This window comes from Equus przewalskii, chromosome 2 (genome assembly GCF_037783145.1).
Source record: "Equus przewalskii isolate Varuska chromosome 2, EquPr2, whole genome shotgun sequence".
Taxonomy (NCBI): domain Eukaryota; kingdom Metazoa; phylum Chordata; class Mammalia; order Perissodactyla; family Equidae; genus Equus; species Equus przewalskii.
In genome coordinates this window covers 52,249,197-52,274,186 of record NC_091832.1, presented here as the reverse complement: position 1 = coordinate 52,274,186, position 24,990 = coordinate 52,249,197, and the positions used below count along the sequence as shown (strand labels likewise).

General features: G+C 47.3%; 1 protein-coding gene across 1 annotated transcript in view; it reads right to left on the bottom strand.

The window, feature by feature from the left end:
- Window positions 1-24,508, bottom strand: part of LOC139081867 (tumor necrosis factor receptor superfamily member 10A-like) — a 30,182-nt gene extending 5,674 nt beyond the window's left edge. Inside the window, exons 1-9 of the mRNA XM_070609406.1 lie at window positions 24,489-24,508; window positions 23,253-23,465; window positions 14,438-14,537; window positions 8,287-8,398; window positions 7,434-7,545; window positions 5,662-5,735; window positions 5,479-5,580; window positions 4,873-4,904; window positions 4,265-4,447 (exon numbers count right to left, since the gene is read on the bottom strand). Of these exons, the coding sequence (XP_070465507.1) occupies window positions 4,265-4,447; window positions 4,873-4,904; window positions 5,479-5,580; window positions 5,662-5,735; window positions 7,434-7,545; window positions 8,287-8,398; window positions 14,438-14,537; window positions 23,253-23,465; window positions 24,489-24,508 (948 nt within the window). The remainder of the gene's footprint in view (window positions 1-4,264; window positions 4,448-4,872; window positions 4,905-5,478; window positions 5,581-5,661; window positions 5,736-7,433; window positions 7,546-8,286; window positions 8,399-14,437; window positions 14,538-23,252; window positions 23,466-24,488) is intronic.
- Window positions 24,509-24,990: the final 482 nt, after the last annotated feature.

Here is a 24,990-nt window from a genome sequence, read left to right as displayed (position 1 = left end):
GAGGGCAATTTGGAAAATCACAAGTGGGCATTTATTCGATGAATGTGAAGGTGCTTTCATCAATAATATGGTACCATATCAATAGTCTAAATAAGGAAATGAAAGCATCAGGTACTCTCCATGGAGGCTAAAAAGACATTTTTTTAAATTAAACATCAACTCAGATTTTTAAGACACCTCAGAATAGGAGGCTGCATCCATAATGATGAGAATTCCCATACTAAACAAGGGCCAACGTCATTTCCAATGGTGACATGGGAGGCCTCCTACACAAAGGCCAATCAAGACCAAATGCCTGGGCAAAAGATCTGAACAGACATTTCTCCAAAGAAGATATCCACATGGCCAACAGGCACATGCAAAGATGTTTGACATCACTAACTATCAGGGAAATGCAAATCAAAACTGTAATGAGATATCACTCACCGCCACCAGAATGGCTACAATTAACAAGACAGGACACACCAAGTGTTGGAGAGAATGTGGAGAGAAGGGAACTCTCATACACTGCTGGTAGGAGTGCCAACTGGTGCAGCCACTATGGAAAGCAGTATGGAGTATCCTCAGAAAATTAAGAATAGATCTACCATACGATCCAGCTATTCCACTGCTGGGTATTTATCCAAAGAACTTGAAAACACAAATGTGTAAAGATATATGCACCCCTAGGTTCATTGCAGCATTATACACAATAGCCAAGACTTGGAAGCAACCTAGGTGCCCATCAAGGGAAGAACGGATAAAGAAGATGTGGTGTATACACACAATTCAATACTACTCAGCCATAAGTAAGGAGGAAATCTGACCATTTGTGACAACATGGATGGACCTTGAGGGTATTATGCTGAGCGAAACAAGACAGAGGGAGAAAGTCAAATACTGTATGATCTCACTCATAAGTAGAAGATAAAAACAACAATGACAACAACAATAAACGAATATAGAGACAGAGATCCGACTGGTGGTTATCAGAGGGGAAAGTGTGAGGGAGGAGGGTGAAAGGAGTGATTAAGCACAGATGTGTGGTGATGGATGGTAATTAGTCTCTGGGTGGTGAACATGATGTAGTCTACACAGGAACTGAAATGTAATGATATACACCTGAAATTTATATTATGTTCTAAACCATGTTACCAATAAAGAAAGAATAAAAATTTTTTAAAAAAACAATTAAAAATACTTAAAAAGCAGCCAGAGAATAAATAATATTATTGTCAAAAAAGCAGTGAGGTTGTCAGCTAATTTCTCAATAAGAGTGATAGAATCCAGAATAGAGTGAAACGATGCCTTTAAAGAACCAAAAATAAATACAACCAGAATTTTCTAAACAGCCAGTATGTCTTTTAAAAATGAAGAGAATATAAAAGCTTTTTCAGATAACAAAAATTAAGACAATAATTTGCCAACAAATCTAAACTGAAAGAAATACTAAAGTGGGTTCTGTTAGCAAAAGAAAAATGATTCAAAATGGGTCAGTATAGATTCCTCATTTCTAACAAATGTACTACTCTAGCGGAAGACGTTGACAACGGGGAAGGCCATGCATGTGTGGGGACTGGAGGCACATGGGGATCTTTCTACCTTCTGCTCAACACTGCTGTGAACCTAAAACTTCTCTACAAAATAAAATCTATCAAATTTTTTTTTTTTTAAAAAAAAGACCAAAATGCCTGCCTTCTCGAAGCATCATTGGACGTTGTTCTGAATGTTGTGGCCCATGCAACCTGGGCAGGAAAGAAAAATAAGAGTCAAGACTCTTGGGAGAGAGCAGAAGAAATATTCATTATTTTAGATAAGTTTGTATATTTAAAAAACTCTCAGGTTGGGGCCGGCCCAGTGGCATAGTGGTTAAGTTCACGCACTCCGCTTTGGTGGCCTGGGGTTCTGGGCGCAGACCTACACACCACTCATCAAGCCATGCTGTGGCAGCATCCCACATACAAAACAGAGGAAGACCGGCAATAGATCAGGGCAATCTGCTTCACCAAAAAAAAAAAAACCCTCTAAGGTTAAACTACAATAGCTAAAAGTGAAGGCGTTTGCATGAATGCTTAGAAAACAAATGAGGAGAAACAATAAGTTGGAAATGGAGTTACATGAGATCCAAAGCATAATGATTATAAAACACATAAACACATCAAATACAACGAAACACTCTTGACAAAAACAGGAATAATTTATGTGAAGAAAATGCAAATTTTTACTGGATTATAATAAAATACTTGACTTAAAATACTTTTTTTCCCTTTCAAATGGACTTTACTGTTTTAGACCAGTTTCAGGCTCACAGCAGAATGAGTGGAAAGTACAGAGTTGCCATCTCCTCTCTGCTCCCACGTGAGTACAGCCTCACTCACTGTCCACGTCCCGCACCAGAGGGGGACATTTGTTACCATCTGTGAACCTGCTGGACGACACCATAATCACCCAGAGTCCACCCAGTACGTTAGGGTCACTCCTGGAGCCGTCCATTCTACGGGTTTGGACAAACACAATGACGCATAGCCACGACCACACTGACTGCAGCATAACTGCTCTGCTCCCAAACCCCGGGCTTGACCTATTCAATCCCCTCTCGCGCCTAAACCCTGGTGCACAGTTTTGCCTTTTCCAGAATGTGCATTTTAGGTTCCTCCATGTCTCTTCATGAATTGATAAGTCATTTCTTTTAACTGCTGAATAATAAACCATTATCTGGGTGTACCACAGTTTACTGATCCGTTCACCTACTAAAGGATATCTTGGTTGTTTGCGAGTTTTGGTAATCATAAATAAAGTTGCTATAAATACCGTGTGTAGGTTTTTGTGGGGACATAAGTTTTCAGTTCATTTGGGTAAATACTAAGGAGCGTGACTCCCAGATCCTCTGGTAACACTAGGTTTAGTCTAGTGAGAAACTGCCAAACTGTCTTCCAGAGCGGCTGTGCCATTTCGCGTTCCCACCAGCAATGAATGAGGGTTCCTGTTGGTCGACATCCTCACCTGTGTTTGGTGTTGGCATGTCCTGGATCTTCTAAGTTTGGCTGAACAAACTTAAAAAACCTGAAACATGTTTGGTGGTATCTCAGTGTTGTTTTAATCTGCTTTATCCCAATGACATAAGATATGGAGCATCTTTTCAAATGCTTATTTGCCATCTGTATACATTCTTCAGTGAGGTGTCTGTTTGGATCTTTTGCCCTTGTTTAACTGAATTGTTTCTTTTCCTATAGTTTATTTCTTATTCCCTTGGAAGTTTCTGCACTGGTAAGTTGTGATTCTCTGTGTCCAATGAGCCAGAGACACAGAACAATTCAGGGAGCTCCTTACATCATATTGTGTCTCAGAATAAATTCCATGAAGATTACATAGCTTTATGGTGAAAATAAAATCATTTAAAAGACTGCCTGAGAAATTAGAGAAGTTCACCCTGTGTGAGGGAAGAGTCTTTCTAAGCTTCTGAGCAACGACAAAGTAAACGTGCCGACAGTGATAGACAGTTATAACATTAGACCAGACGAGAGGGCAAGCAGGGTCCCATCATCTGCACGTAGGAAGGGAACGGAACCCGAGCTCTCAGAAGGACTCCGGGAGACAGAGCCACAACCACATGCAGCACAGTCAGAGCAAGGAAGTGTGGCTTCAAGCCAACGTTTCTTAGCAAAAATGACGAAAGAAAAGCACTCAGTGTCAGACCAAGATTGATGAACCCATATGACCAACACCATGGGTGTGTGCGTGTGTGTGTGTGTAGAGCGCCCCGCTGTGTGTGTGTCTGTGAAATGAAAAAGTACTTCGACACATTCACCCAGCGATTCTACTTCTTCCAGAACAGCTCTACAAAAAGATCAGGAATCTGGACAAAGATTTCTTTTCAAGTACCCTCACTGGAATAATAATTTATTTTGAAATAAACGTAAAACTTCCTACTGCTACAGGAACAGCTGACTGAATTATTTTACTAGCACATATGCTGGAATATTATGCAGCCCCCCTCCCATCACTCAGCAATCACAGGAGCACCCACTCTGTGCCTGCCTGTTCCAGGCTGTCCAGTGAGACGTGGACAGATAGGAAGACCCACACAGTCCACGGGGCTGACACTCTACCATATCCGGGTGGCGGGCTCCTGCACACGCAGCCTCCTCCCCTTCGGGTCCGGATCTCCCTCCATCACTACTTCCCATGGACAGGAGAGCTGACCAGCGCCAGCCTTTCCCTGTTCCTACCACGGTCCTGGGCAAGCAGAAGGGCCAGGGCGCCACATGGCCCATCACCCACTCACCAGCAGACACTCTGCTTCCCCTGGGGACTGTGCGCTGACACCTGTCGGCTCTGCCTGCTCCTGGCCTTCCAGTTCCTGCTCAGAAGCCAGGGTGGACGACGACTCTCTGTTGTTCAGGGTCTTGTTGTAGGCGTTGTCCAGAGCCTCAGGTCCTCTTGGGGGACAGGAGCGCCAGAAAAAGACCTTGGGAAGGCAAAGAGCTGTCTCAGGGGTCCTCACCCACAGCCCCCTGCAGGGCCCCAGGGGACACGGCAGGCTCTCCCCCCATCCCCTCCCACGCTGTCCCCCAGGCTGGCCCAGGCTCAGCACATCCAGGACTCGAGGGTCGGCACCTCTGCCTGACGCCCCCGATGCCCAGGGGGCAGGGCCGTGGGGTGAGGGCGTCTCACAAGCAGCAGGAAGGACAGGACTCGGCACTGCCAACAGGCCTGGGGGCTGCTCACAACGGGCCACTTGACCTCTTATGGTCAGCCCAGGCCCCCAGGCCACTTTAAGAGCCAGGGGCAGCAGTACAGGACAATGGGGACCACATCCACCCAGGGCTTGCTGTGGGTGGGAAGAGGTTCCAGAGGGCCTGACGCTGCTAGGTCCTGGAGAAACCAGCTCACTCTGTTTATGCAGTTGGCAGCCACTTCACAACCTAGAAGAGAAGGGGCGTCCGCCTTAGCCATGGAGAGGCCTCTTTGCAGCGCCTCCCTGTCCATGGACAGTGCAGGGGCAGGGTGTGGGCTGGGGGCTCAGACACCAAACAAGGAGCCCCGGGCCTGGTGACAGGAGGGGGCCATTCCAACCCCAGGCACCCTGGGGGACGGGGAAATAAAAATAAACACATATAGATCTCTGTTGGGTTCTGCTCTGACCAAAGCTGTGCAGACCCCTGACCCTCTCCTCCTGAGTCCAGGTACCCAGTCGAGGAGCGGACCGCCCCTCTGCCCTGGCCGGGGCCCGAAGGCATGAAGAACTGGCTCTGCCCTTCTGGACTTATCTAGGGACAGGAGGTGACCGTCAGCCCCAAGAAGAGGGCACTGATGTGATCTCGGCCCTCGTGAGGTGCAGGTGAGGTGGGAGATGGAGGGAGATGACAGGAACAAGATCAGAGCGAGACCAGAAAGACCAGGGGGTTTGGGAGTTGGAGGGGAGGGCCCTTCTGTCTGGAGAAACAAAGCGGGGAGTGAGGGAGGCAGAGAGCGTCAGCGCCTCCCCGCCCACCTCACCTTGAAGGATGCGCCTCCGGTAAAGATACACAGTCAGCCCCAGCAGCAGGACAGCCACAGCCACAGCCACAGCTACAATCCCAATCACCGGCCATGGATTGCCTGAGGAGGGAGCGGGAGTAGTGGGTAGCCCCACGGTCACTGGCTCTCCAGGAACCGGGGCCTCCCCACTGGCCTGGGTACCTGATCCTTGGTGGACACACTTGAGGTCACTCCAGGGGGTACAGGGACCGGCCTCAACCATCCCATCAGGGCACCTGGGCACAGACACAGAAAGGACATGGAGGGGATCGGTGAGAGAGAGCTGGCAAGAGGAGGAGAAAGAGGGCACAACCTCCCGCCCAATGTCCCTAAGAGTGGAGGAAGAGCGGCCTTCTCCTGTCTGCAGGCCCTGGGCCCCTCACTCCCCTGCTGGGTGCCAGAGGATCTGAGCATGTGCACTTCAGCCCCTGGGGCCCCTGCTGAGTGTTCAGAGCTGCACCTGCAGGGGCTGCGACTTCTCTGCAAGCTGAGCTTCCCTGGCTGCGGGTGGAGCCCTGCATGAGGGGGCGTCTCACCCAGGTCAAGGGTCAGAAGCCCTTTAGGCACCAGCTGAACCTCATCCTCCATCAACCTTTAATACAAGGAACGTCTTGTCCTCCCCGTGCTGACTATTCCTACCAATCGCGGCCAACACCAGGGTCAGAGAACAGGAAATTACTGCTAGATCCTGAATCCCAGTAATAGGGAAACGCACGTCTTACTGGGGTGACAGAGGCCTGGGCCAGGCAGGCTGAGTCAGCTCAGGACTTTGTTGGAACCAGGAAGGAGCCATAGGCTAGGTCTCACGGGGGCTCGGCTGTGGGCACGTTCATGTTCACAGGCCCTGCCTGCATAAAAATAATATTAAAAATCACGCTTGATGGTTAGATTGGCAAAAATATCCAAAACCAAGAGTGACAAATTTTGGAGAGGTTGTGGAGAAAAAGGAACCCTCATACACTGTTGGTGGGAATGCAAACGGGTGCAGCCACTATGGAAAACAGTATAGAGATTTCTCAAAAAGTTAAAAATAGAAATACCTTATGACCCAGCCATCCCACTACTGGGTATCTATCCTAAGAACCTGAAATCAGCAATTCCAGGAGTCCCATGGACCCCTATGTTCATGGCAGCATTATTTACAATAGCCAAGACGTGGAACCAACCAAAGTGCCCAGCAATTGATGATTGGATAAAGAAGATATGGTATATATACACAATGGAATACTACTCAGCCATAAAAAAGGACAAAATCGTCCCATTCGCATCAACATGGATGGACCTTGAGGGTATTATGTTAAGCGAAATAAGCCAGACAGAGAAAGACGAACTCTATGACTCCACTCATAGGTGGAAGTTAACATATAGACAAGGAGAACTGATCCGTTGTTACCAGGGGAAAGCGGGGGGGGGTGGGGGGGGGGAGGGCACAAAGGGTGAAGTGGTGTTCCCACAACATGACGAACAATAATGTACAACTGAAATCTCACAAGGTTGTAATCTATCATAACCTTAATAAAAATAAATTAAAAAAATAAAAATTTTTAAAAAATCACGCTTGATGACGCAATTGTTGTAAAGAAGAAGACAAGCCCAGCTGCACTCCACTCAGTTTTCCCTTGTGATTTCAGAAGAAACTAAACATTTTCTGGGGCCACTGACAGCATCACAGGCCCTACATAGCGGCCCACTGTGCCCCGTGGAAAACTTTACCCGGCCGCAGGGCAAACACGTTGTGAGATCGGGGAAGGGGACACTGCAGGGGCCAGGGTGGGGGCACGCTGATGGATGACGAGCGCCGATGCAGGCTCAGAAGACCCCACAGGCACAGGGAACCCTGGGGAGGCAGAGGGGCTGCATGGACGAGGACAGAGAGAGGGTGGGGGAACCTGCGTCTTCTGTGGGCTGGGAGCCTCGGCGGCTCCTCGTCTCACCTGCTGCTGCACGTCTGGCAGACCTCGGGGAAATCTTCTCCGTGGAAAGTGCCACGTTTGCACCGACACTCCGTTTCTCTGGTCCCGGTGCATTTACTTCTCTCCTGTTCACCTGGAGACAAAGGACAAAGATTTGGCCACATGTTTCCCTCACATCCCTCAGTTCTTTTCCACTCAAACCCCTTCCACTCAGCTTAACTCAGTTGACTAATTTTGGGGGCAATTTTCTGCAGCAACACACGTGGGGCACACAAAAGACAGCCACCATTCACCTGTCACCAACACTCAGAGTCATACAAAAAGGAACATGTTTCAAGCATCACGTTTGAAAGGAAAAATCCTTTAGCTCACAGGCAGGAGCAAGGGCTGGGAAAAAATCTCATAGACCCTGGATGGACAGGAACCCTTGGGTGACTTCCCAAACCTGGTCCTGCTGCAGACATAGGGCAGCCTTAGGCCACGAGGCTGAGAGAGTCGAGCCCCCTCCAGGAGCACAGAGCAGAGGGCTAAGGAGGGCCTGGCACTGACCAGACCGACGTCTCAGCTCAAACCTAGCCTTCTCCACTAGGCCTGGCCTGTTCACTGTTGTGACTATACTGGCCTCCTTCTCAAGGGAAAGATTATTACCCTTCTTCCAACTGATGGTCTAAAAGATTTCCCTACTGTATGGCATACATTATAAAAATAATTTCTGTCTTCATTTTATTTTATTGACCTAAGACATAATCACAAAACAGGGTATGATGAAGACCAAGCTGAGCTAGAAATCAGCTTTCTGACTCCCCATTGGAGACAATTCACATCTCATCATCCGGCACCCTAACTGTAGGCATGGGGTCCACATGTTCTCTACCTGATTGCAAATCATACAAAGTCAGCAAGCAGGGCAGGCGTCTGAATGACTGTGTGACCCGCTCCATTTGTGCACGGTGTACAATCTCTACTGTCTTCTGACACATGGGATCCTGGGAAGGGAGAGAAAAGCTGGTGAGTGAATCCCCACAGGATTCCCAGAGGCTGGCAGTGGTGGCCAGAGAATGCCTCTCTCAGCCATCTGTGGAACTCTAACGGAAATCCACTCCACTGGCATCAGTCAGCTCACCAGTTCTGCACCCCCCGCACACCTGAGGCCAGCGCTGCCAACAGAGCTACAATCCAATCCAATAGGAAATACGAACTTATAGTTACCACGTTACAAAGGCAAAAATAAAGGGTCATATTATTTTTAATAATGCATTTAGCCTTATATATCCCAATTAATATCATTTTAACATCAATCAGTATAAAACATTGAGATACTTTACGTTATTTTTTCATAACCTCTCTTAGAATCTAGAGTATATTTCTCCCTTCTCACTTTCATCACAGCTCGATTCGGAGTAGCCATATTTCAAGTGCTCAAAAGTCAGATGGGCCCACTGACTACCGCACTGGACAGCACTGCCCTAGACCTCGGACACTCAAAGAAGCAAGCCCTAATCCCTGAACTCAGCGAGCTCACGGTCAGTAGATGACACAATCAAACGGGAGCAGAAGTAACAGGACAGTGAGAGGACAGCCTGCAGTGAAAGCTCATGCCATCTGCCACGGGAGGAAGATAAGGGAAAAGTGGGTCAGACCTGTAGAGGGTCAAAGAGTGATACAGAGAAGAGGGGCCCGAGGCTGCCCTGGAGTGGAGAGGATTCTAGCTCTGAGAGGAGGGGCCCGTGTCCAGAAGCCCAGCCATCATCTCCAGCGAGAGACCTCAACCTCCCCTGAAGGATCAACCTCTCCCCTTTCCTGATTCACTTTTTTTTTTATTGTGGTAAAATTTGCCATTTTAACCACTTTTAAGTGTACATTTCAGTGGCATTAATTACATTCACTATATTGTGCAACCATCACTACTACCTAGTTCCAAAAGATGATCTCCCCAAACAGAAACTCTGTACCCATTAAGCCATAGCTCTCCGTTTTTCCTCCTCCCTCCGCCCCTGGTCAACTCCCAACTGCTTTCTGTCTCTATGAATTTGCCTAGTCTAGATATTTCACCTAAGTGGAATCACACAACATTTGTCCTTTCGTGTCTGGCTTATTTCACTTAGCACAATGTTTTCAAGGTTCACCCATGTTGTAACATGTACCATACCTGCATTCTTTTTTTTTTTTAATCACTGAATGATATTCCATTATCTGTATAGACCATATTTTGTTTTCCCGTTCTTCTGTTGATGGACACTGGGCTGTTTCTGCCTAGAAGCAAATGCTGCAGTTTGTTACGTGAGGGAGAGTATGCTGCAGCAGAAACAAATGCTGCCGCAAATGCTGCAGTGGACATGGGATATAGCTACCTGTTCATCTCTGTTTCAGTTCTTTCGGCGAATACCCCAGAGAGGAATTGCTGGGCCATACAGTAGTCTACGCTCTACTCTTTGAGGTACCACCAAACTATTTCCATTAGCCATACCATTTCACATTCCCAACAAAGGTTGCAGTTTCTCCACATCCTCTCCAACCCTTGATTTTTTTCCCATTTTAATTATTACCCATCCTAGAAGGTGTGAAGTGGTATCTCTTTATCATTTTGATTTGTATTCTCTTAATGACCAATACCGTTGAGCATCTTTTCACATGCTTATTGGCCATTGATATATGTTCTTTGGAAAAATGTCTATTCAAGTCCTTTGCTCATTTTCTAATTGGATTGTTTGTCTTTTTGTTGTTGAGTTATAAGATTTCCTTATATATTCTGGGTGTTAAATCCTTATCAATTATATGATTTGAAAATATTTTCTGTCACTCTGTAGGTTATCTTTTCACTCTCTTTACAGTGTTCCTTGATGAACAAAGCTTTCAATTTTAATCAATTTGTCTATTTTTTGCTGTTGCCTCTGCTTTTAGTGTTATTTTTAAGAAACCATTTCAGATGGGATTATAGTATTAATGAAGTCCCCTCTTTCTTCTTGATCCTTTTTCTAGTCATTCTAGCATCTTTTTGAAAGAGGAGTAGTGAAGTATCCAAGTATTATTGTTGAAATGTCTGTATCTTCCTTCAATTCTGTAAATTTTTGCTTCATAAATTTTGGGACACTGATGTTAAACGCATATATGTCTATAATTGTTATGCATTCTTGATGGGTGAAACTTTTATCAACATGCAATGTTCTTTTTGTCTCTTTTAATATACAAATACATAACATATTATAATTTCAAGTATTGTCTGATAATAATATAATCTCTTCAACTCTCTTTTGGTTACTATTTTCATGGAAAATCTTTGTCTGTCCTTTCACTTTACCTCCTTGAGTCTTTGCTATCACTAGAGGGGTTCAACTTCAGGTTTGAGCAGACAGAAGAATCTGTAACATGAAGAAAGGCTGTTGAAATTAACCAGTCTGAAAAGCAGAAAGAAAAAGAACGAAATAAAATGAACAGAACCTAGGGACCTGTGGGACACTATCACACATATCAGTGTAGTCATCATGGGAGTCCCAGAAGGAGAAAAGAGAGAAGGGGTCAGAAAACAATTATTTGAAGAAACTTCCCAAATTTGATAAAAAGACATGTCTACACATCCAGAAAACTCAATGAACTCCAAGTGGGATAAACTCAAGGAGATTCACACTAAGACGGAGTACAGTGAAACTGATAAAGACAAAGAATCTTAAAAGCAGCAAGTGAGAAGCAACTCATTAAGAACAAAGGATCCTGGGTATGATTATCAGATGATTTCTCATCAGAAATCATGGAGGTCAGAAGGCAATGGGATAACATATTTTAAAGTACTAAAAGAAAAGAATAGTCATATAAGAATTCTATATCCAGGAAAATAATCTTTAAAGAATAAAGGAAAAATTAAGACATTCTCAGATAAACAAAAGCTAATGGAGTTCAATATGAGTCAAACTTCTCTACAATAAAAGTTAAAGAGAGTCCTTCAGGCTGAAATGAAGGGAGACTAAACAGTAACTTCAAGCTATATGAAAAAATAGAGAACATTGGCAAAGGAAACTACATGGGCGAATGTAAATGCCAGGATCATAGTACTTTTGGTTTGTAACTCTCCTTTTTCCCCCCTATGATTTAACAGGCAAATTTTAAAAAGAATAATTATAAATCTATGTCGCTGGGCACATAATGTACAATGATGTGATTATGTCAATAAAAATACACAGGAGAGATGGAGATATATAGGAGCAGAGTGTTTACATACCATTGAAACTAAGTGGGTCTTATTCGAGTTAAGACGTTACAAAATTAGATGGCAACTGTAATCTTCAAGGTAACCACTAAGAAAATAGCTACAATAAATATATATAGATCCAGGGCCCTGTGTGATCTGGTCCCACCTGTCACTCTGACTCCTGCCCTTCCACCCACCCGGGCTGCCTTCTGGCTCTATCCAAACACCCCCAGCCCCTGCCCCCGAGGTACCAGTTCCTGCAGCGCCCTCCCAGGGAGCACTCTCTCTGGCTTTCAGCACCCCTGGCCCTGCCCACCTATGGTTGTCAGTCCAAAGTCACCCTCCCTGGGAGGCCTCACCAACCCTGTCAGTGTCTCACACATCACTCAATCATCCTTCACGATTTGTGTAGCAACTTGCTTGGTGACCCTAACAAAATGCCACAGACTGGGTAGCATAAACGACAGAAATCTGTCATAGTTCTGGAAGCTGGAAGTCCAAGATCAAGGCAGTAGCAGGGTTGGCTTCCTTTGAGGCCTGTCTCATGGGCTTTCAGATGGATGCATCTTGTTGCCTTTTTATGTGGTGTCTCTCTGCACATATGTGCCCCGGTGCCTCTCTGAGGTTCCAAATCACCTCTTCTTATAAGGACTCCAATCAGCTTGGAATAGGGCCCACTCTAATGGCCTCGTGTTCACTTACTCACTTCTTTAAAAATCGTGTGTCCAAATAGAGTCATATTCTGAGGTACTGAGGGTTAGGCCTTCAGCATTTAAATTCTGGACGGACACACTTCAGGCATAACCCGTCCCCCCGGACCCCCATAATTCATGTCCTTCTCACATGCAAAATACAGTCATCCCCATCCCAGCAGCCCAAAAGTCTTAACCCATTGCGACATGAACTCTGTCCTAAATCTCATCTAAATATCATCGAACCAGGTATGGGTGAGACTCAAGGCATGATTCGTTCTAAGGCAAAATTCCTCTCCAGCCATGAATCTGTGAAACCAGACAGGTTATCTGCTTTCAAATACACTGGTGAGACAGGTGTGGGTGGACAGTTCCATTCTAATAGGAGAAATCAGAAAGAAAGAAGTTATAAATCCAAGAAAGCCCAGAATCTAGCTTGACAAATTCAATTAGATTTTAAGACTGGAGAATAATCCTTTTTGGCTTGATAATTAGTCCTCTAGGCCCACCAGGATGGTAGCCTCACTTTCTACACCTGCTGGGGCAGTGCATCCCCCCCTTGGCCCCAGGCAGAGGTCCGTCCCCGAGGCCCTGGCAGCGGCCTAGTTCATGGAAACCAAGTGGTGACCTCGCCTTCTGGAACCAAGAAGGAGGCAGACTGGCCCCCCGGACCTGTGCCCTCTGGGCCCGTGGCAGAGGCGGCAGCTCTACTGATCTCTGAACCACTTCCACGGGCATTCTTCCCTGTTTTAAAGGATAACACGTGTTTGTAGCTGGACGGCTCTATCATCCTGTCCTACAGTATTCCAGAAGCCTGATGGCCTTCCTTCATTTTATCCCATCTCCGTCTCGTCTCCTTCAGACCGAGCTGGCAGTGTTTCTGCTGGTATAACCCCATCTCTAGCGCTGGCTTCTGCTGAGATGCGTAATTGAATCTTGGAGACACAGCCACAGTCTCTTTTTGGAGAGATTATCCCACTATACCTTGGTGTTTTCTCCAGAACACACTTTCTCATTTTTTTTTTTTTTTTTTGCAATATGGATAGGCTGAGAATTTTCAAAATCTTTAAGTTCTGGTTCCTTTTTGCTTGACAATGCCTTCAATTTCTCTCTCTCATCTCACATTTTACTATAAGCAGGAAGGAGAAACCAGACTGTGCCTTCAAGACTTTGCTAAGAGCCATCTCCAACTAAACGTCCTAGTTCGTCACTCACAGGCTCCACCTTCCACAAAACACTAGAACGCAATTCCGCCCAGTGCTCCGCCACTGTGTAACAAGAACTGCCTTTTCTCCAGCACCCGAGACCGCGTTCCTCACCCCCATCTGAGACCAGAAGGCCTTTAGCATCCACATTTCTGAAAACAGTTTCTTTAAGGCAATCTCTACTTTTTCTAACATGCACCTCCAAACTCTTCCAGCCTGTATATGTTCCCCAGTTCCAAAGCCACTTCCACATTATTTTTAGGTATTTGATACAACAGCACCTCACTTCCTGGTACCAAAAAATACATTAGTTTGCTAGGCTGCCATAACAAAATACCACAGACGGAGTGACTTACACAAAACAAATTTCTTTCCTCACAGTTCTGGAAGCTGAAATTCCAAGAGCAATGTCACGGCAGGGTGGGTTCCTGTGAAGCTTCTCTCCTTGGCATTCAAATGGCCGCCATCTTGCTGCCTCTTCAGATGGTGGGCCCTCCCTCTTTGCACATGTGCCTGTAGTGTCTGTCTGTGAGTCTAAATTTTTTCTTCTTGTAAGAACACCAGTCAGATTGAAATAGGGCCTACTCTACCAGCCTCATTTTACCTTAATCACCTCTTTAAACACCCTATATCCAAACACCCACACATTCTAAGGAACTAGGGGTTAGAGCTTCAACATATGAATCTGAGGTGAGGGGGCCACAGTTTGGTCCGTAACAGTTCTTATCACGCCTCTGATTGTCACATGCATCCTCTGTGTGGACCATCCCAGAAGGAGAGCCCCAAGGGCAGGGGCCTCGTGCCCTCCCCTAGCACGGTGCCTGGCACACAGAGGGCATCCAGTAGGCACCTGTGGAATAAAGAACCAGAAACTGCAGGAATGGAACACTGGAAGGGCGTGGAGGCAGGGCGGGTAAAGGGTTAGAGATCAGTCTTCAAAAGTACCTGGTGGACACAACCCTCCCAGGGGCTGCACTTCCCAGAGGGGCAGCTAATTGCAGTGAATTCTGTCCTGCTCGGTGGTCGTGGCTGAGGCAGCTGGGACCTGCAGGGACAAAGCAGGGATGGGCATGAGTGGCTTCCAGACTCTCACCCTCCCAGGAGCCTTCTCACATTCCTTTAACCTCATTTCCAAAAACAGAGCTGGGACCTTTCTTCTTCCAGCTCTAAACACTTACTCGTGTGCATTCGTGTTTGCCCCGTCACCATTTGGGGCTAACCAAGTATCATAAACTTGTGAAATCCTTCTTTATCTTTTTTTCGTATTATAAAACATGTTTATTCTAGAAAATGTGGGCAAATAATAGAAAGTTTTTCTACAAACACAAAAATTCTATGTGATTCCTTCACTAGAGGAAGTTTTCTTTAATATTTTCTCATTTAGTTCTACTGTTGGACCATATGTATGAATACTCATTGTCTCTCTCACACACACACACAAATTTTTACAATTAAGGGTTATACGATATGCAAACTTTTAGAGATCAAGATGCAAGATTAAATGTTAAATAATGCAAGATTAAATGTTAAATAATGAAATTCCAGTTTAAAAAGCAACCTCAGAAGCTGCCTCAAAGGAGTCCTCAGTGTCCCAGTAAATACCGAAGAGTCACAGAAGGAGTGACATGGCAACACACGGATCTGGTCCAGGACCGCTGTGCTATACGTGACATCACGGAGCCAGGTGGAGAAATTTGAGTAGGTTCTCATGATGAGACACAGCGATGTACTGATGATGATTTTCGGATTTGGAAGGTTGCTTTGTGGTTACGGGGCAGAATGGCCTTGTTAGTAGAAAGTACACACTTGTTACTCAGTGTTTATTTTTGAGCAGCTATTTTTCAAATGATTCAGGAAAATTTTTTTTGAATAGTTTTTGCAACTTTTCTTCAATTTGGGAGTATTTTAAAGTAGACAGTTAAAGTTCAAGGGAAAGGACGTAAAATAAAAACTGTTTATGTTGAAACCAGTTCAACGGCCTGGGTCTAACCACAGTAAAACGCAGCCCTCTCCCATGTGAAGGCTTGTGAATCACTGGGTGACAGCTCAGCTCACCTGTGTCCACCGAGCCTTCCCCTGTCTGGGCTGGGCCTCCTCCCTTTAAATTTTTAAAGCATTCAATAAAGTTTAAAGATTTATACAATCAACATCCTCTATCTGCCTCCTTGATTCTATAATTAATAAATTTTCCTGTTTGCTTTATCATGTATTTATTTTTCTATCCACTCATTTATCTTATTTCTATGATCAACTGAAGTTGCACACATCAGTACCCTTCTCTTAATACTTCAGCATGTATTCTACTAACTAGAGTTAATGCCTGTTTAGTTTTTTGTTTTGTTGTTTTTTGGTTGAGGAAGACTAGCCCTGAGCTAACATCTGCTACCAATCCTCCTCTTTTTGCTGAGGAAGACTGGCCCTGAGCTAACATCCATGCCCATCTTCCTCTATTTTGTAAGTGGGACGCCTGCCACAGCATGGCCTGATGAGTGGTGTGTAGGTCTTCGCCTGGGATCTGAACCCTCGAACCCTGGGCAGCAGAAGCCAAGTGTGGGAACTTAACCACTACGCCATTGGGCTGGCCCCGTTAGTTTAGTTTTTTTAACAGCAAAACTTCAGGGAAATACACGGTTCTTAGGTGTGCCATTCAGTGAGTTTTGATAAATGCATACATGTGTGTAGCCCTAACTCTCTATCTAGATCAGACAACATCAGCATTACCACAGAACATCCCCTCACACCTCTGTACCCCTTCCCGGCTCATCCTAACCTGCAATGCCCCCTCCAACAGTTGGAGGAAGTTTCCTTCTGTTCCTAACATCATGAGAGCTTTCATCATGAAAGGGGGGTAAATGTTCTCAAATGCTTTTCCTACATCTATCAAACTTTACGTCCTTTTTCTCCTTCACATTGTTAATATAGTGAATAACACTGATTAAGTTACAGATGTTACTTGAACTTAAATCCCTGGGATTCACCCCACTTGGTCATGATATTTCATCTCCCATAAGCACTGCTGACCTTGGTTGGCTGTTGTTTTGCTAAGGGTTTTTGCATCAATACTTAGGAGGGATACTGATCAGTATTTTTCTTTTTTGTAATGTCTTTCTCTAGTTTTGGTATCAGGGTAACACTGACCTCATAAAGCAGTGAAAAAGTGTTTCCTCCTCCTTAAAGTTTTGACAGAATTTGTGTAAGATTGGTGTTCTCTCTGTTATAAGCTTGTATAGACCTCACCGGGGGAACCACCTGCATCTGCTCAGCTGGGGATGAGGCTCTAAATAACGGACGCCAATCCACAAACAGGGACAGGACAGCTCAGACTATCTGCTCCTGCAGCAGCCATTTTGCTAAGTAGTCTTTTTCCAGGAATTTGTCCATTTCGTCCACATTATTGAACTTTTTGGCATAAAGCTGCTCACAAGATCGTGTTACTATCCTTTTAAAGATACAGGTTTTGTTATGATACCCCCATTAGCTCCTGATACTGGCATTTTGTGTTCTCTTTATTTTTTCTTTGTAAGCCTGGCTAGGGGGTTATTAATTCAGCGGATCCCTTCAGAAAACGAACTTTTGGCTTGGCCAGCTCTTTTTATTGTTTCATCTATTTCATTGATTTCCACTCCTCCTTGTTACTTCGTTTGGTTCCAATTTACACTTATTTTGTATGGCTGATTAGTCAATATGGATCTTTGGGTTATTGATTTTATATCTTGCTTTTTTAGAAAATTTATTTGGACTTGTTTTACAGCCCGGAATGTGGTCTCTCTTGGGGAACGTACGTGTTCGCGGAAGAGAATGAGTCTTCAGTAGATGTTGCACGTCTGCTCTGTGAATGTCCCTTAAGTCAAGGTGGTTGACAGTGCTCAGACGTCTCATAACTTTACAGATGTTTTCATCTAATCGTTCCATCAATTGTGTGGGAAAGGGTGTTATAATCTCCCTTTCAGTCTGTCGTTTTTTGCTTCATGTATATTTAAGCTCTATTACCAGGTTCACGCACGTTTATGATTATTAGGACTAATGAATTAACCCTTCTAGCACTACAAAAGGTCCCTGTTTACCTCTGGGAGTATTCTTTCCCTTAAAATCAACTTCATCTGCTATTAAGATAGCCACAACACGTTGGCTTACTATCTGCACGGTACATCTGTTTCCACTCAGCTACTTTCAGTATATCTGTGTCTTGCTTTTAAATTGCGTCTCTTGCTTTCTCATCCTTTCTAACATTTTCTACCTTTGGATTGTAATGCTCAGTGGATTTACAGTCAATGTAATAACTGATGAGGTTGAAGTCGGTCTACAAGTTTACCATTTATTTTGAATTTGTCCAGTCTATTATTTTGCAGTTTCTCCTTCCCTGCATACTTTACTGTTAATTATGTACTTTTTAGAATTCCATTTTAATTCAGTATTGGCTTTTCATCTATAAATATTTCCATTATTTATATGCAGTTGGTACAGAGTTTAAAATATATAATCAACTGTTGCAATCTATTTAAAGTCTTTTAAAACGAGATTTACTGAGATATAGTTGACATGCAATAAACTGCAGATGATTAAAGCATGCCATTTATCAATTTTGGCAGACATACACACCTGTGAAATCATCACCACATCAAGATAATGACCTTGTCATCAACCGCAAAAGATTCCTCACAGACAGGTATGAAGTCAAAGTATTGGGGTGCATGTAAAAACAAGAGGAAGGGGAGGGGGTCTGTAGTTTATGGTTGTCTCTACTTGAAGGAGACCAAGGGTGCAGCCAGAGATCAAGGGAGAGAAGGAAAACAAGAAGAGAGGCAGTGGCATGTGGAGTACTTGGCCTGCCTAGGCTCCACGGACCCTGCCTCCTCCAGAGACGCGTCATGAACTGGGGGCGGGGCCTGGGGTGGGGCTGATTCCTTGCCTTGGCCGTCCACACCAGGGATGTACGAGAGAGACACTTCCACAGCAAAGTGTGACCCTCACACCCTCAGGAGTCTAGACATCAGCATCACCCGAGTTCTCAGCATCTTCCTAGGCCTGAGATCTGCTTCTGAGGTTTATGGGTTGTTGTTTTCTAACTGCAGTAAGAAATTGAATTGAAAGTCAAGTCACCTGGCTTCTAGTCAGGGCCAGGCACTAAACAGTGGCATGATCCTGGGACAGTCACTTTCCTTCCTCTCTAAACCTCATGCTACCCTTTTTGAAATGACAGGCCACACTAAATGGCCTCTCAGGGACACACCCTGGGCCAGCCTACTCCAGGCCTCATAGACGAGCACCAAATGCTCAACTGGGTGAATGGGGGATCCAGTGACCCAACCCTTGGTGTCGCTGCCCCTGGGGCTGCTCACCCGCCTGCCCGCCCCTCCACCAAAGAGCTGGGTGACCTCCAGCAAGTCGCCGAATTAACCTGTGTCTCACACTGCTCATCAGAGAACAAAGATAATCACAGCTCCTACATAGTGGGGTTGTGAGAATGAAATGAGTTAATAAGTCTATAAAGTACGGGGACAGAGCTGGGCAAATGGTAAGTGTTGTATTTAAGCACAAGCTGTGTTAGTATAATCATTACCCTCAATGCCGATTTAATCAACACCGATCCTCCAACCAGCGATACCACAACCCGAGGCCTCGCCTCTGTCCCAGCAAATTTGTGGAGGCCTCTCTGGAAGGTGGGGCGAGGTCTCACGCCTCCCTCACACTGCCTTCTTCATTATTTAGGTCCCTCGTCCCATCTCCTCCACCACACTGAAGCTCCCAGGCACAGGATGAACACAGGTCATTTGTTCCCTCCCCGAGGGCCCCTAGGTTCCCACTCCTTGGGGGGTGAATAACAGCGTCCTCCCCTAGGACACAAAGGAGGTGAGTCCAGAGACTGACGGCCTCAGCGTCCTGCCCAAGGAGAGTTTCCAGGCTGCAGCCCAGGGAGGGGAGCAACGGGAGCCCCAGGGCCTCTGCTGAGGAGACCCTGATAAGAGCTCCCAGAGGCCGAATGCAGGGCAGGGAGCTGGAGAAGGAAAAGCTGCTCAAAGAAACGCACAGAGGGGCCCATCCAGCATCTGGGTGAGTGCTGATCTGTGCACGCAGGAGAGGGACCTGCCCGGCTGAGAAGAGGCCCCTGGAAATCAGCAGGCTGGACAAGGACCGGGGTTCACCGGGGCTGGGAACTGTCCACGTGCCCATCCACCAGAGGGGACAGACCGCGTAAGAGAGGTGCTGTCTGGTTATCAGAAGTTTACCGTTAACTAACCCTTAAGAGGCAACTAAACTCCAATGACCTAATAGTGAAATTCTAGTTTAATGCTGAGATTGGCCCTATATCTTGCTTTTACAAGTGGTCATTCCTGTTTCGCCCTCTTCCTCTCAGCTCCTCTCTACAGACTTGAGTCCCAGCCCGGACTCGTTCCCTCTTTGAGCTGCAGTTTCTCATTTGTAAACTGTAATTACCTCCACTCCCCCAAAGGACCGAGGTGGTCATCTGAAGCGTTGGCGCCCTGGGGTGTTAGGGTCAAGGCAGAGCCTCCCTCCCTTCCCCACTTGTCATGCACACATGAACAGGAATGGCAGGAGGTGCTGTTCCCGGGCCAAAACGTAGCTGCTATTATAAAGGAGCTCAGGCCAAAATGCCAGAGACCATCCTACTGAATCTCGTTTCCTCCACGTTAAAGACACGTGAAAACCATGCCCAGCACCCGGGCTTGTCAGGAAAACTACACAGGACAACAGATGCTCATGGCAGGACCGAATCTGCCCAACAGCACATGCTCAGTGCCTGTCACTGCCCCGCTCCCCGACCCTGCCCTGGAAGGCGGAGCCCCCTTCTCTTCCATCCCTGGCTAAGGGAAAGTGGCCCAAGAACAGGGACGGAGGCCTTCTGAGCAGGGCCTGGGGCCACCAGCCACTGCAGCCACACAGATTGATAGGCTTCCCGCTCGCCCCTCAAACTGCACCTGTGCAAGGCCCTCAGCAGAGGGACAACAGAATCATCTGGACACACCAGGCCTGTGGCCCTGCAATGCCGTCACTGTCATCCCTTGATGTTTGGGTTCCTCTGCATTCCTCCATGACCCCCTCCAGCATCTCTCTCCCCCATGTCCTTCAGAAGCTCCTGCCTCCACCTCAGGGAGCCGACAGCAAGGTCCCAATCAAGCAGGTGGCAGCCACTGCTGGGCTGCACACCATGTGCCCTGTGACCCTCCCAGCACCACAGTGACCGACCCCACCCTGAGGATATGATTTGTCCTCCCACAGGCGCCCGCACGGCTCTCAGTGGTTTACAAAGGGCCCTGCAGACTTTCATTTCCTCCCCATTTCACACTTGGGGAAGCGGGGGCCACACCAGGGTCCCAAAGCTGGAAAGGAGCAGAGCAGGCCCGCTGTCTCCAGCTCCAACATCAGGACTCACAAGCCTGAGTGAGCTTCCGAGCCGCTGAGCCTCACAGTTCCTACTTTGATAGGTGGAAGCCTGCGCGGAAGACCTGGAACGGAAATGGGGCCGTGCCAGCACTGCAGACAAGGACCGGGGCCAGGCAGGAGCTCAGCACTGGGCCCCGTGATGTCCCCCTTCCACAGCCCGAGGACATGGGCCCCATCACGTTACAGGCAGGGCTGGGGCAGCAACTGGCCCCAGGTGACACAGTTCAAGGGCAGAACTGGGATTCCAGTCCCCCTGCCGCCCTCCCCTGCTGCCTAATCTGGGTCTCCTGGTCATCGGCCCCCAATCTCAGAAAGCTGATGGAGCCTTGAAATCTCTCAGAGCACCGAGGAATGAAAACCACGACTCTGTGGCCCACTGCTTTCTACCTCTTGACGAGCAAAGAATTAAAGCTGAGTGGAGCAAGGGTGTAAGGAGCCAGGAGCGCTTGTGGACTTGGTGGGAGTGTAAATTGGTGCAGCCTGCTTTCGGAGGACAGTTGGTCAATATCTAAAAAATTCTAGGGCGCCAACCCTGTGGCCCAGTGGTTAAAATTCCATGTGCTCTGTCAGCGGCAGTGTTCGTGAGCCCGAGTCCGGGCGCAGACCTGCTCCACCCGTCAGCCACACTGTGGCGGCATCCTACATACAAAATAGAGGAAGACTGGTACAGATGTCAGCTCAGGGCCAATCTTCCTCAGGCAAAAAACGAGGAAGATTAGCAATGGATATTAGCTCAGGGTGAATCTTGTTCAGCAAAAAAATAAAAATAAAGAAAGTCTATAATTATTTATCCCATTGACCCAACCATTCCACTTGCAAGTAATTACATAACATGGCTATATGGATATTTGATACCTACAAAGGTATTTACTACAATGCTGCTGGAATTGGCAAAAACATAAATAGGATATAATTGAAACAGCTATCCATAAGAGGGGAAAGTACAATAAACCGTAGTTCACGCAAGCAATAAGACACTATGTCATTATTTAAAAAATAAGATAAATCTTAAGGTACTTTAAAAATCGAATGTAAGTTGTTCTTGGCTCAGAGTTTCAAGAATGGTCAAGCATGTAAATGCGTAGAAAAGGCGAGACTTCTCAAGGGGTGACTAGAGCACTGGGACGTCATTCCCCAAAACGTGAACGTTAGATTTTCACCTTCTTGACACAGGTATCCTTGCAGTCACCGAGCCACCAGGTCCTGACTAAATGGAGCCATTCTCGAAGCAGCGTTAAATGTGGATCCCACTTAATACAAAATATTTTAAGAAAAATAAGTTCTGGAATTATTTTATGAGCACAAAATGACTGCTTTTTTGAATTTAGTATTAATTATTTAAACAAAAACATTTAAAATGTCACTATTCCTGTAACCTTGGTTTGTCATTAAAATTTTTTTTTTTTACATCTAAGCAGCCTTAATCACCATGGGAAAGAACTCTTGAAGCTGCACTTTTGTCCATATTGAGTTTCATCTCCAAGCTCACCACTAGCTGCTTTTCTGTCTCAAAAGAGAAATCAAAGCAAGAACTTCGCACCACCTTCCGCAGGAAGAGAGGCCCCCAGGTCCCAGCTGTGGGATTATTAGCTGTTTATACAGAGCCCTGGGCTCGTGGCTGTGCAGGAGAGGAGAAGAATGGAATACTGGGGACGCTGGAGGTCAGACCTGGAAGGCGAGGAAGACAACAGAGGGAAAGTGACCTGTGGGGGCTGCACTTTTTTTTTAAGATTGCCACCTGAGATAACAACTGTTGCCAATCTTTTTTTTTTTTTCCCCTGCTTTTTCTCCCCCAATCCCCCCCGGTATATAGCTGTATATCTTAGTTGCAGGTCCTTCTAGCTGTGACATGTGGGCCGCTGCCTCAATGTGGCTTGACCAGCGGTGCCAGGTCCGCGCCCAGGATCCGAACCGTGGAAACCCTGGGCCTCCACGGCGGAGCGCGCGAATTAACCACTGGCCACGGGGCCACCCCAGGGCTGCACATTTAACAGATTTGCAATGAGAATGTTTTAAAATTAAATATACCTCCCACTCCTCGCCTTCCCAAAAAAGGGATCAGGCACTTTGAATGCTTGCTACGGAGTTTCCAACCCGTTTTGCGCCATCGATTCTGCAATTTACTTCCGGACCAGCCAAGACAAGGACAGGGACGGCGAATGGGGACCCTTCTCCCTCTCTGCCGATGCCCGTTCTGCTAGGCCGAGATCTGGCTTTTCCCCTCGAATCTGCCCGAGTTCGACCTGCCTGGACGTGCCCTAGCCAGAGGTGACCCGGGCAGGAACCCTGCCATATCCTCCCACTCTGCTTGCCCTCTCCCGGCCGTCTGGAGCCAGGAACCGCGGCAGGGACTCACCGGCAGCAGGATACCCAAGACGAAGAAGATAAGGGTCCTGGGGCCCCGCGCCGGCCTGGGACCTGGCGCGCGCCCTGCCGGGGCGCCCGAGGAGGCCAGGGCGCTGGGTCCCCGCTGCCCCGCGAGGTTAGGGAGCGCTCCGAGTTCCTGCCGCCGCTGGGTTTGCCGCTGGCTGAAATCTGGCAGTCACCCTGCAGGAACTCGTCTGTGTATCTTGTGGGGGCACGGGAACATCCTTGCGCGTCTGGGCTCTGAGTGCCGGCTGTGCGTCAGCCTGCACCGTGGGAAGTGGAAAGGGGATGTGGCACAAACCCCTGCCTTGTGGAGGCTACCCAGGCTCAGCGGTTTTGATTATTTCGGGAGGAGGAAGACATTGGGGACTCCAGGACGCTGTGCTCTCTGCTGTGAACAGGAAAGTGAGGTTGGGACGCTGCCCCTGCCCGGGTCCGGCTCTTAAGTCCTGACCTACCGCCTGTCCCCTCTATGTCCTTCTGCCCACTGTCAGCTTCGCTCCTATTCCTCCCCTGACCCTACCCAGCCCCAACCAGGGACTTATTCACTGGGAGCAGGGATGGCCCTGCTTCCAGGGTCTCTCTGCAGCTCTGTCCCAGCACAAGGCTTCCCCAGGGGGCTGGATCTCAGCATCGCAGTGGCCGGGTGCCTGGCATGGAGCAAGGAGAGGGTCAGAAAACAGGGTCACCAGAAGTCCTCCACATCCTCCCCAGCCCCTCATCACACCTTGTGAGTGAATCATCCGTCTTTCGGTCTCAGGGTTTTATGCCAGTAGAATGTCACCTCCACCCTACTGCTCCTGGTGTCATCAAGGCGGAAGAACTCAACCTTCCTGATTTTTCCTTCTGTTAGATGCTTTAAAGCCTTTGGGAAGCAGAACTATAGGAAACTACCTGGCACCTGAAACTGGATGCCTGATGCATGTCCCCAGGAGGATCAGGTCCCTCCTTCAGTTCCTAAACAGCCAGAGCTGTGCCGGGCCCAGGGCACGGGGAGTCCAGTATTCTGAAAGCTATGCAAACCCAGGTCCTGCCTGCTGTGCTCGCAGAGTGACGGGCCTTCTGGAGGTTTCATGGGCCCAGGGCACACTCTCTCCAGTGCTGGCCTCAGCGGCAATAGTACTGAAGCCCAAAGGATGGAAGGAAGACCAGGGAGTGGCCTCTGCAGCCTGACCCCAAGTCTTGTGTCTACTAGGGTCCAATTGTCTAACCTTGGACAACACACCTGCCCCTGGGGTTAACCATGCCGGCTGGGGTGTGGGTTGTGCCACATGCAGTGCAGGGAGCACCTCAGCTTGAGACCATTAGAGTCAGGTCATATGAAAAGTTTCCTAGACTCCCAGGTTAGTTGGTTCCTGAACAACACAAAGCGCCCCTGGTGCAGTGACGGTAGGTGGAAGACGACATCAGATGCAGAGTGCTACAGACACTGAGAAAGCTTCTTCCACTCCCCACAGACCTGGGGCGGGAGCATCCTCCTGTGGGCAATGCTCGAACTTAATGGACCGTGTCGGATGTGCGCCTGCCAGGCCCAAGGGGCCAAGCCAGGGTCTGGATTGTGTGCTGTGCAGGGTTGGGGAGTGCGAAGGTGTAGAGAAAGAATGCGGACTTCCAGGAAGGAGACCGAGGATGGTCTGCACAGCGCCGCCAGCCGCCCTGGCACCAGAAGGGGCCAAGGATGCATTGCAGGGAGGGAGTGGTCCACCACCCTGCTTCAGTGAGGAGGA